The sequence below is a fragment of the Neoarius graeffei genome, chromosome 2, assembly GCF_027579695.1.
Source record: "Neoarius graeffei isolate fNeoGra1 chromosome 2, fNeoGra1.pri, whole genome shotgun sequence".
Classification (NCBI taxonomy): Eukaryota; Metazoa; Chordata; class Actinopteri; order Siluriformes; family Ariidae; genus Neoarius; species Neoarius graeffei.
Genome location: NC_083570.1, coordinates 44,531,322 through 44,544,355, shown reverse-complemented (window position 1 = coordinate 44,544,355; position 13,034 = coordinate 44,531,322). Strand labels below are relative to the sequence as shown.

Sequence of the window (13,034 nt, the reverse complement as noted above, 5' to 3'; positions counted from 1 at the left end):
TAATAATATAAAAAATGGCTAAAATTAAGACACTGATATTTTGTTTGTCCCACAAATTATATAATGTGGCTCAAAATTAACTGTACATTGATATTACTGTATGTAAGGAATAAAACAATACAGGGTATGCTGTTTGAAGAAAATGGTCAGTGGCAGTCGTTCCCAAACTTTCTCTTGAAGTTAATAAAAAGTTCTGAAAATTCTGATCACTACAAAGCTGACACTGAAGGCTCCTTCCATACATGTTAAACGTTCAGAGCCAGGACTAGTGTTAGAGCTGCTGTTCCGGAAAATTAATACATCTTCTACCCAATCAGTTTCAGCCATGTTACAGAATTTACTTACAACTAAGTATATGTGGTTTATTTTAGACCTATGTAAAAGCATTGACCGTGACAGGCTTGTTGTACTTGAGTCCAGGACTTGGACTCGAGTCCGACTCATGCCCTAATTTTAAGGACTTGTGACTCAACTTGGACTTGAGCACTGATGACTCGGACTTGGACTCGGACTCGTGCGTTAATTGCATTAGGACTCGTAAATCGAAGACAAGGACTCGGATTTTTTCTTAATTTTTTTGTAATATCCCATAATAATTTGGCATAAGATATTTAAAACTACATTAATTTTATACTGATTTCATGCAAGAGTGTCACACCTGTGTGCCTTGGTGCATGCATCAAATAGACTCTCGGGTGCGCTCCAGACAGTGCGCACGCCAAGTGGACTCTCGCACATGTGCCGTAAACAATTCGCACCTGCATAGGATTAAGGCGCAATCAGCATGTCTATATAAAAACTGTGAAAACACACTTATTTTGCGAAGTATTGAGTTGCGTTGCTGACACATTACCGAGCCTTATTTCCTTGTTTGGTTTCCTGATTTCCTGTTTCTTGTCTTTGATTCTGCCGAGTCTACGATAGCCTGTTTGTGCCTCACTTGACCTATTGCCTGTTTCACCATTTTATGATTTTGCCTGCCGTTCTGGATTGTTTACCTGCCTTCACTTGTATTAATAAACACACCTTCTGCACTTACATCCGTCTCCCAACCATCTCTGATAGAATACTTCACACTCCCTGATAAAGAGAAGCACATTCACCTGTTCATACGTCGTGTTCAGGAACAAACTAATGTTAATGGCGTTGAAACAGCTACCATTAAATGGTGCAGTTGGAGTCTTGTTCTCGGACTTGACATGAATTTTTTTTTTAATGACTTGGACTTGACTCGGACTTGAACACTGGGGGCTCGAGACTGGACTCGGACTCAAGGTTTAGTGACTTGACTACAATACTGGACCATGAGCTGGCCTCGTGGTTAGTGTGTCCACCTCTCGACCAGGAGATTGTGAGTTTTACAGAGGTTACATACTGCCATCTGACAAAGCATGGCACATTGCAGATGCAAGTAGGGAGTTAAAGTCTCGTGGTTACCACAGGACTTTTGTAACCCCACCTATGTAATAGACGAGAGGCCAAGGGCTATGGAAACAGAGATCGGAGCTGCCTGATTAGTACTGGGACAGGAGACTGCCTGGGAAGATCAGGTCCTGGAATGGGAAGGGCTTTTGACTTTGATGTAAAAGCATTTGCAATTTTTTTTTTCCTACAGGAAAATTACTAAGGATAACTAAGGATTTGAGGGCTTAAGTAAATTTAAAAAAGACAGGGTAGACTTGGGGATGGCTAGTGACTCAAAGTATACAAGTAAACATATGGAACTCACCTTAACTGTTATACAGAGCATAAAGAACCATACTGAGATATACACAAAGTACTTTGGTAGTCCTGCTAGCAATTTAAAAAAAAAAATTCTAACCAGTAGGAAGTAGCCTAAGCCTGCTATCTTTTGGACTGTTTCACCATCACTAGTAGCTAACAACAGTAGCTTCATGGTTAGAGACCACCACCAACATCTACAGATTCCAGATGCTTCAGAGTATTTATTTAATAGCCTTACCCACAACCTTAATCTTGACACTGCCTGTGTCCTCTCCTGCTTCATTCTGCAAGACGATCTTGTAGTTGCCACTGTCCTCTCTCTCAGTGACTTCAATAGTGAGGCTGGTGTGGTCAGAGAAGGTTTCTGCACGAACTCGACTCCCTGTCTCAAGAATGACCTGTAGACAAGTACAATGGGAATGGACTCACAGTTTTATTTATTTTACTTTTGCTGCCCAAAGTCTCGGTCCGATAGACTCAGACCTTTGGTGTCTGTAAACAAAAAGAGATGTGTTGGTTGCAAAAAGACCCAAGTAGCTTAGCAACATGATGCTACTTAGAATTTGTTATAATCTGACTGAAGAATCTATCAAGAATTTTATTCACCAAAATGTTGTCCACTTATTGTGGATTAGTAATATTCAACTAAACTAATGCTTTCAGATGGTGTCACTCCAGAAGATCCGCATGGCTTGGTGTCCTGTAAGTGGCTAAATCATGCTAAGTAGTGGTCTAATCTGTGATGCTCAGGAATATGTACACATTTCTTAGGAACTCTGAGTGTTTAAACTAGAGAGAAACTGGAGGCATACAAGTCTCTTAATGCTTAAAATTGTGTTGTTTCTAGACACATTCAAGACATAAATGTTTAACCGTTACAACATCAAGGACATTGAGGCACTGAAAGCCAACCAGATGACAAAAACTTGCTTGTTATTTGAGCAAAGTTGGCTAACTAAACATGTCTATTAGGTAACTCCCAGGTAAAAATATGACGTAGCTATATTGTTTTAGCTGGTTAGTTTCTTGACGTAGATTTTTAAGTGAACTATGTAGGTTTGTTAAAGCAATAAATTAGGCATGCTAGCTAGCCAACGAGCTAATTCTTAGTACGGCAACTTCATTGCTACTTCTGTTAGTTTGTAAAGGTATCCAATTGGCAGGTGAGCAGATGGATGCAGTAAAATGAGTTTATTCAGGCAAATATATCCAAAACATTAAGCAAAACCAGAAACAGGCAAGACACAAAGGCAAGAAACCAGAGCACAGGCAAATTCAAAACCAGGAAATCAGTACAAACTACAAAGGCATGGTAAAGTCAAACCAATGGTAGCCAAATTAGTTAAGTGAGTGTGCTTAAGTAGTGTGCTGTGGTGATTATGTACAGGTATGTGTAATCAGGGGACTGTGAGCAATGAAGTGTAGGATGGGTGGCATCGTCCATGGCAGCCATATTTGAAGGCCGTTGTGAATTCTGGGAATTTGAGTCCTGAGTGTTGACAGGTGCATACATGACACTGATTTGACAGTATGCACAAAAAATGAATGTGTTTATGGACACTTTTCCCCTTTCTGACACCCACCATGACATTTTAGAAACACATTTTGGCTTGTTCTTAAAAATCACTATACTCTTCAAGTCAGCACTCAGCCCTCTGTCAACACTCCAGCTCCTCTTACCCGCTCTCCTTTCATCCACACCACTCTGGGTACAGGCTCTCCAGTGATGGGGATCTCCAAACGCAACTTGTTACCAGCCACAATTGTGATAGTGTTATCTGGAGCATTCAGAGCATCCAAATGCACTTTAGGGGGATCTGAAATAAAAACAAACATAATCTTCACCGTGGTTAGTGATCATTTGTAGTAGGTTCTCCAGAAACATCCACCAGAAACTCCAGTCAGCAACTCTCGATGTACACTCCTTAGTTAACCTCAGTCTTTCAATAAATAAGTAAAACAAGCTTTCAGTAATTTGTTAAGAATTTACTAATAAAGAAATAACAGAATTTGGTACCTATTATGTGGATCTTGGCACTAAGGCTTTGTGTGTACCCTTCAGGTACAAAAGTATAGTCTCCAGCATCATGTAGGGTGCAGCTCTCAATTTCCATCCTGTGGGTCCTTCAGGCCAAAATTGAAAGTATGAATACTTTAGTGTGTGAGTGTGGTGAATATTGGTATTTTTGACCAGATAATAAAGAATGATGTGTGTAGGAGTGTAAACAAAGATTTAATGCATGGTGAAGGAGTAAGAACTGGGTGCTTGACTGTACTTGGCTCTATGGATGATGTTGATGCGATCACTGGACTGGATAAGCTGGCCGTTTCTGTACCAGCGCCCAGGAACATTTATGGGTAAGATTTCACATTGTAGCTTGAGTGGCTGCCCCAGACGGACTGTCATGTCTTGTAGATCTTGCAGGATCTTCAGTGGCTTCACTGTACCGAAAACATGGAGTGGAAGTGGAAGAGAGAAAGAGAAGAGAAGAGAAGAAAATGTTTTCTGTAGCGCAGTGTTTAACTAATGGAACAACTTTTGAGTTTAGTTTGGTTTAGTAGCAATAGAACTTGACCTATATATATATATATATATATATATATATATATATATATATATATATATATATATAAGAAACAGAAATGAATTGTGCTCACAGTCCACTTGGACATGGGCCTCACTGGTACCCCCAGTTGCCATGATGGAATAAGTGCCTGTGTCCTCTTTCATGGCATCATCTATAATCAGCCAGTGCTTTGTGCCTTCAGACTTTACACGATATCTTGAACGAACCCCAGTAGGAACCTCCACCCCATTCTTCATCCTGTCACAATGGATTGGGAAAGTTATATGTATATACATACCACCTCAACATTATCACCACCTCTACGTTAGACCTCATGACCTGACATGGTCATTTATCACTTTAACCAATACTGTCTAAATACTTTGATGAAGCATAAATCTGAATGAAAGACATAATTAATTTTTTTTACACAAAGGTACAGAAACACACCATTTAACTTGTGCTCCTTCTTCTGAAACTTCACACTCTAGCTCGATTCGTTCATTGACCGTAGTCTTTACAGCTTCCAGCTCTTTAACAATGTTCACTGGTAACACTGCACAAAGGGTCAGAATGAGGCATTAAAATGTATCAATGGTTCCTTTTAACATTTACATAGATACTAAGACCGTACAGTCTTTACTATATACATACAACACTTCACAGCGTATATTTGTATCTTTTACAAGATGACACTCACAGAATGAAAAGACGCAAAAGAGCACTAATGTGTAAGAGAATTTACCTTTCACAAACAGTTCAGTAGTACATTTCTCATCTCCAGCTACCACTGAATAGGCAGCATCATCACTCAGCTGACAGTTATTGATAACCATGATCCTCTGTGTGCCCTTGTGCTCAAAGATAAACCTGTGCAAAACCCATTAGTCAGTAAAGTACTGAAAGTTTACCTGAAAAGCTGCTCAATGTATTTAATGTTAATTATGAAGAGCTTTAAATTGAAGTAAACACAATATTTCATTTTTGTCTAAAGCTAAACTACTGTGATTCTAATTAGGGGATTGTAATATAGAGCATGAGAATGTTTTATGTTAATATGTTATAAATATTATTCACTGTTTTTATTTTATGGGTTTTTTTGTATTATTTAACATTAGTAAAAACATTACAAGGTATATTTCTCAATAAAGATTGTATAACTGTTCTTTAGTATTAGTAAATTATATGAATGATTTACTTAATAGGTAAAAACAACAGCATGTAGACAAACATGCTAATTAATCAGATTTTTCTCTAGAAGTCTTTAATTAACAACAATAAACAAGTGTGTGTAATGACGGGGTATAAACTAAATAGATAGTTTGGTGTCTCAACACCTTAAAAAAACATAAATCATGCAGATTTTAGTGAGCACTGTCACAAAACAGAAATCTGAATATAGATATAGATTTAGACTTATCATTACTGAGCAAGCTAGAGGTGACAGCGGCAAGGAAAAACTTCCTGAGACCTCATGACTTGACATGGTCATTTATCACTTTAACCAGCACTGTCTAAATACTTTGATGAAACCTAAATCTGAATGAAAGACGTCATGAATGTTATACATGACAACCTTCTCTATGAATTCTATCACAGTATTTTTCATACAGCTAATAAAATTGTTTTGTTTTTAATTGAGTTAAGGCGCTCTGTTTAATATATAGTTCAATAGGCATAAGTATGAAACGGTTACTGCTTTCCAGGATCAACATTGTCAGAGTAGATGTTAGCAAATAATTAAAGGCTTACAGATTTGAAAACTTACTTCCTATTACTTAAGAGTGAATGAGGAGTCCGAATGGAGCCGCATCACAGGAGGGAAGAGGTGGAGGTTATGGTGCATCGGGGAAAGTGCCATGGTAAAACAGGCAGAAAGAGACAGGACAGAAGGGCACAAAGATGTCATTTTATATTTAAAAAAGAGGTTGCCAAAGTCAAAGTCCCTCCCATGCCAGGACCTGGTCTTCCCAGGCAGTCTCCCATCCCAGTACTAACCAGGCCCTTAAGGCGCATTGGGCGCCGCTGATCTCCGCTTCTATTGCTGGGTTTCACGTGACATCACATCCGCCTCGTTAGTTATTCAAAGCTTTAGCTGGTGGTCTACCAAAGCTCAGCTGACAAAGCGTTTGTATGGAGAAGGTGCATTGCTTGCATGAAAAATGCCTTACACTTGCGTTGTTTTACGGTAGGTTGTTCAAATCGATCAAACTGTGAAACAGATAAAAGTTTCTTCAGGGTTCCCTGTGAACTAATAAAAAAGGGTGAATGAACACAGGATTTCACAAAGACATGTCGAGAAAGGTGGCTTTTGAACCTCTCACTGAAATTGAAGGGAGCCGAGTCGAAGCATGCTCAAGTTTGCAGTGATCACTTGGTGAAAGGTTTGTATATCCCTCTCAGCTATGTCTTTAGTGTTTTCCAAGTGCTTTTCTTGCTATGTGTCATTATTTTATGGTACTTTTTTAGTCACGAATTGCTAAAGTCCCCAGCTGTTTCTTTGTTTCCTCTTCACAAAGTCCATATGCATGAAGGTCACAACAAAATTCTTCCCCAGCCGTACAGTTACAATGTGCCGTGATCACTTCTCCGTCTTGTTTAACTAAAATCCAGGTCTTTAAAGGGGTTTCTGATTATCTTTGTGAATGATTTACCTGAGTGATAAGCATGAACACAAGTGAGAATCAAGTGAATTGTTGTTTGTTTACACTTCAACTTGCAGTGCTTCGTTGTTAAGACGTGAAAGAAAAGCTTAAAAAACATACTTACACGGGCAAAAACAATACAGGATTCATTCAGCAGCGACTTGATACCGAGGTCCTTTACCCAGCCACATACAAAAAAGTTGTAAGCTTCTATACTCTTCCACGCTTTCATCTGTTTTGCGGTGTAGAAGGACGTCTGCAACACCAGATAGTTCGAGATGTCAGGGAACTCGACTGAACGGTAGTTTTTGAGATTGTATGACAAATCCTTCTTTCCCAGACTGTAGGGGTCGATTCCATTGCACATAGCAATCTTCTGAATATATCTAAAGCAAGCAGTGGCTTCTAGATTATGAGCATACTCTGATAAGTTATTGCTAGTTGTTTGCACTACGGTAGCCGTTTAGACCACCAGCTATTTCACTTCTGGTAAAACTGCTAAGAAAAGTCACGTGACTGAAACCCAGCAATAGCCCTCAGCCCCTTGCCTATACAGCTAGGGTTACAGTGGGAGGGCTAGTCCTCTGGTAACCGTGAGAGTTTGACTCCCCACTCACATCTATATTGCAGCATGCCTTGCCAGATGGTAGTAGGTACCATTTTTATGATGGTCTTTGGTATGACCCAACTACAAGTACAACCCCAATTCCAAAAAAGTTGGGACAAAGTACAAATTGCAAATAAAAACGGAATGCAATGATGTGGAAGTTTCAAAATTCCATATTTTATTCACAATAGAACATAGATGACATATCAAATGTTTAAACTGAGAAAATGTATCATTTAAAGAGAAAAATTAGGTGATTTTAAATTTCATGACAACAACACATCTCAAAAAAGTTGGGACAAGGCCATGTTTACCACTGTGAGACATCCCCTTTTCTCTTTACAACAGTCTGTAAACATCTGGGGACCGAGGAGACAAGTTGCTCAAGTTTAGGGATAGGAATGTAAACCCATTCTTGTCTAATGTAGGATTCTAGTTGCTCAACTGTCTTAGGTCTTTTTTGTCGTATCTTCCGTTTTATAATGCGCCAAATGTTTTCTATGGGTGAAAGATCTGGACTGCAGGCTGGCCAGTTCAGTACCCGGACCCTTCTTCTATGCAGCCATGATGCTGTAATTGATGCAGTATGTGGTTTGGCATTGTCATGTTGGAAAATGCAAGGTCTTCCCTGAAAGAGACATCGTCTGGATGGGAGCATATGTTGCTGTAGAACTTGGATATACCTTTCAGCATTGATGGTGTCTTTCCAGATGTGTAAGCTGCCCATGCCACACGCACTAATGCAACCCCATACAATCAGAGATGCAGGCTTCTGAACTGAGTGCTGATAACAACTTGGGTCGTCCTTCTCCTCTTCAGTTCGAATGACACGGCGTCCCTGATTTCCATAAAGAACTTCAAATTTTGATTCGTCTGACCACAGAACAGTTGTCCACTTTGCCACAGTCCATTTTAAATGAGCCTTGGCCCAGAGAAGACATCTGCACTTCTGGATCACGTTTAGATACGGCTTCTTCTTTGAACTATAGAGTTTTAGCTGGCAACGGCGGATGGCACGGTGAATTGTGTTCATAGATAATGTTCTCTGGAAATATTCCTGAGTCCATTTTGTGATTTCCAATACAGAAGCATGCCTGTATGTGATGCAGTGTCGTCTAAGGGCCCGAAGATCACGGGCATCCAGTATGGTTTTCCGGCCTTGACCCTTACGCACAGAGATTCTTCCAGATTCTCTGAATCTTTTGATGATATTATGCACTGTAGATGATGATATATTCAAATTCTTTGCAATTTTACACTGTCGAACTCCTTTCTGATATTGCTCCACTATTTGTCGGCGCAGAATTAGGGGGATTGGTGATCCTCTTCCCATCTTTACTTCTGAGATCCGTTGCCACTCCAAGATGCTCTTTTTATACCCAGTCATGTTAATGACCTATTGCCAATTGACCTAATGAGTTGCAATTTGGTCCTCCAGCTGTTCCTTTTTTGTACCTTTAACTTTTCCAGCCTCTTATTGCCCCGTCCCAACTTTTTTGAGATGTGTTGCTGTCATGAAATTTCAAATGAGCCAATATTTGGCATGAAATTTCAAAATGTCTCACTTTCGACATTTGATATGTTGTCTATGTTCTATTGTGAATACAATATCAGTTTTTGAGATTTGTAAATTATTGCATTCTGTTTTTATTTACAATTTGTACTTTGTCCCAACTTTTTTGGAATCGGGGTTGTAGAACTTGTGATCTCCCGATCGAGAGGTGGACATGCTAACCGCTAGGCTAGCTCATGGTAAGAAAGAGGTTGTGGGGGCTTGTTAAAAGCAAGAAATCCAGGGCCACTTAACATCAGATATTTAAAAAACACAAGTCTGCACTCACTGCTCAGATGGCTTTAGTTAGTCTGGATTTGAACAACCTGTTTGTGAAAGGTGTTTCTGTGAATCCCAGAAAACATCACATACTCTCGTCTCTAAAACCCTCGGCTAAACGTTTTCACAATTTTTGTATCATAGTATTATCCGTAGCTTCTGTGGGTTTAAAGGTACACTTCTGGTTAATTAACTGGTATGTGCCACAGTCATACCAGTAAATCACAATAGTAGGTAGTGAAATGCTAGAATAGTAAAAGACATACAGATCTGTTCCTGAAATAAATCAGACAATTGGTCTATTTGGATGAATGTTTGTACTGTGTTCAAGAATCTTTACAATGCTAACAGCAATAGCACCTTTGCAGAATACAAAACAGTTGAAGAGGTTGGTAATATATATATGACTGAATATCAAGAGCCATTACATATGGATCCTGCAGAACCACAAAATCCAGATAAAGCCCCATAAAAACCATACCACAAATGAAATACATTTCCTGAGAGAACATTAGAATGCATTTGTGAAAAAAAAATCACCATTTGTTGAAAGATTGAGGCAAAAGAATGAATCCTTGAAAAAAAGTTTTGCCTACTTTGGAGTTGGACGAATCTCTTGGCCATTCTTGTACCATTTCAGTTCAACAGTTGGGTCAGCCAGGTCAACGATTAATCGTACCTTCCCTCCTTTGTCCACCTGGTATGCAGGTTCTAACCTCTTGGCAAAGGCTATAAGAAACAGTAAAGTGATAAAATTACATTCAGTTCAGCAATTCTGGAATTCAGTCCACTAGTGAAACTCTGGAGCACCTTCACTCTTCTTCTCCTCTTTTTTCGTCTTCTTCAGCCTTCTTAGCAGACCGCGGAGGTCCGTGATGCCATACATAAAGGCAATCCTTTCATACTCATCTGGTCGGGCGTTTTTCAGGATCTCCCAGACATCCACCTCTGGTACCTCCTCCTGTTTGTGCTCTCTGACACCACAGAGCACAGAAATCCTATCAGTTCAGCTCTTACCACCAGGATCAACATGTGCTCAAGAACCAGGATGTTTACTAATTACGATGCTAACTGAGATGCATATCATTTAGAGTAGGTAAACAGCGTGATTGCTATTTATTGCTAAAGATTACTTCATAGTAACAGTTGGTTTCACTACAATTTCCACTGTAGTTCCTCTGCACATGTTACACAAAGAGACGGCCATGAGAAATAAAGGTTGAAGCTACTGGCTTATAGAGTTATATTATGCAAGAGATGTATCAATGATATATATAAAAAAAAGTCAGGGCAGGGATTTGTTATGCAGCTCATGATTTTTAAATAGTAAAAAGAATGAAAGCAATTTAACAAACCCGTTCTCAATGAAGTTGATACATGGAATTTGTCAGTAGTAAAGGCAAAATTATTGAATATTCATTGAAAAATAATATTCATTATTTCATAGAAAGACTGTTCTGTGAAGGTCAAACCTATCATTTCAAACACGACACTTTAAAGCTAGACTGCCTTTCAGATTTTTCAAGTGTAGGTCATAAAAAGAATTTTACAAGACACCCAATTATTTTTGTTTAGTGGACCGAAAGCTACTGAATTCAAAATCACAGATTTCCAATTTTATTAGTTTTTTTTTTTTAAATAGAACAATGAATGAATTTAGGGCCACGTGGCCCTAAATTCTCCGCTATTTTTTCCTGCTTCACCATGACCCAATACAAGATACTACATCATGCACTGCATGGTGGGCTTTCCCCGTTCGTGCAAGGCATTGTGGGATACAAATTTGAAACAGGAGAGGAAAACGGAGGACATGTGTGCGAATGAAACGTGAAAGACCGACTACAGTAACGCAAAGTGAGAAGAAAAGACGTTATGTTGTGAAGGAAAGGAAACGCAGGACCAAACTAATAAATATTGGTGGTCAGCGAGCACCTCGGTGTGATCGGCTGTTCGTTTAGCGACAGAATGATGGAACTGTCAGTGCACGGTCAAGGTAAACCTATAAATGGCAGTAATGCAACACTGGATACCAGCTGCCGTAAAACCCAAAAGAAAGAAAAGAAGAAGAAGCAGGTAAACCTGCACATGCACACACGGACTTCCTCTGTCTGCTTGACTGCGCAAAGCAAGCGATTTCCTGCACATTATTTGCTTGGGAATCTCCTGACATTAAATAACTTCCCGGCCACAGAATGGCCTGATATTTTATGAGATATTACAGAAATAAACCTATATCACAGTGACCAAATTTCAGAGTGAACTAAATTTCACCGATTTTATGAAATCGAAAGGCCGTATAGCTTCAAGCATCATAACATGAGCGGTAACACTGGTTTCAGTTTATGAAACTTTTTCTTTGCTATGTTGTTATAAAGGCCAGTCCCTATGCAGGTGTCTTGAATTAGTAAAAGTTATTGATGTCTTGGAATGAGAGGTGAGTGTTTATTAAAGATTAATAGAGTTGTTATAATATTTTTATTTAGGATGTGTTATAGGATGTAAAAAGTTCGGTTAGTCATCACTAGTCTATGTCAGTCAGGCCTTACATTCACAGACATTGTTCAGAATGTCTGAAAGATCTGAGGGAAACAGCATGAAATGATTGATTTCATTTCATTTCCTCTAATGTGTTTCAGGTCTGCATCGATACAGACATGTAGTACAGAGCACTGACAGGCACATTTGCAATTGTATAATGTATTCATTTGCATTTAGAAGATGCTTCAATGCAGTGGTAACACTATTTTGCAGATTCATTTATAAATGATCCACCAACTTCGCATAAATCACTGGAAAATTGTGCCCTTTGGTCCAATTTTTGAATTGATGCTCTCCTTTTAATACTAGAGTAACCTTGCTGGGAAGTCGCAACTTACAGAAGTTACACTTCTCATGGATCAGTGTCATAATCCATTCTTCTCAATGAGCTAATGTCAGTCTAGTAATTATATTTTAGGATGCCTTTTTATTTAAGAGTCTCATTTGAAAAGTCCAATCTTATCATCATTCAGTTCTTCATCTTAAATAATTTTATCAAGTAACTACTGTGAAACTAATAAGACACTGGACCTGGAGATGGATCCTGAATGTGTAAGGGGTTAAACTCTAATAAGAGTCCTGTGCTGTTTTGGCACTTCCTGGTTGGGCCTTTCAAAGTTTATATTTAAAACACAAAGGGCAATTTCCATGATTTCCGAGTATTTCTGGAACTTTAATGAATGCTGCCTTTAAATGAAGTGTTACCAGACTACAGTAAACCAACACTCTTGCTTGTCCATGCTGGATAAACTATGGGATTACAGTACTTACCGGCAGTAAGGTCTAATTTAATTACCTACTTTCTGTACTAACCTGGTGTTTCTGAATGTGTGGGAAAGAAGAAGAGACAAGCCAAAATAAATGTGGAATTTTATTGAGTTACTTTTGTGCTATTTACTGAAGAGCAGAGCACAAAAGCAAACCCTAAACAACTTTTTTAACGGAGAAAAAAAAAGTTTTTTTCTCTTAAATGATGTGATTCATGTACACTGGCTAAACTTTCACAGTATCTAGCAATAATGGGAGTATGCACAACATATTTTTCAAACCATTATAGGACATATACAATGCATAAACATGTTGGAAATGACTAAAACAACCAATTCAGATGACAGACTAGC

At 38.8% G+C, this 13,034-nt stretch overlaps 1 protein-coding gene across 1 annotated transcript in view; it reads right to left on the bottom strand.

Moving 5' to 3' along the window:
* mybpc1 (myosin binding protein C1) overlaps positions 1-13,034 on the bottom strand; it is a 78,213-nt gene that overhangs the window by 29,617 nt on the left and 35,562 nt on the right. Inside the window, exons 13-23 of the mRNA XM_060914290.1 lie at positions 12,727-12,735; positions 10,186-10,349; positions 9,972-10,104; positions 6,061-6,069; positions 5,038-5,162; positions 4,743-4,848; positions 4,384-4,550; positions 4,002-4,167; positions 3,743-3,849; positions 3,406-3,542; positions 1,964-2,123 (exon numbers count right to left, since the gene is read on the bottom strand). Coding sequence (XP_060770273.1) covers positions 1,964-2,123; positions 3,406-3,542; positions 3,743-3,849; positions 4,002-4,167; positions 4,384-4,550; positions 4,743-4,848; positions 5,038-5,162; positions 6,061-6,069; positions 9,972-10,104; positions 10,186-10,349; positions 12,727-12,735 — 1,283 coding nt within the window. The remainder of the gene's footprint in view (positions 1-1,963; positions 2,124-3,405; positions 3,543-3,742; positions 3,850-4,001; positions 4,168-4,383; positions 4,551-4,742; positions 4,849-5,037; positions 5,163-6,060; positions 6,070-9,971; positions 10,105-10,185; positions 10,350-12,726; positions 12,736-13,034) is intronic.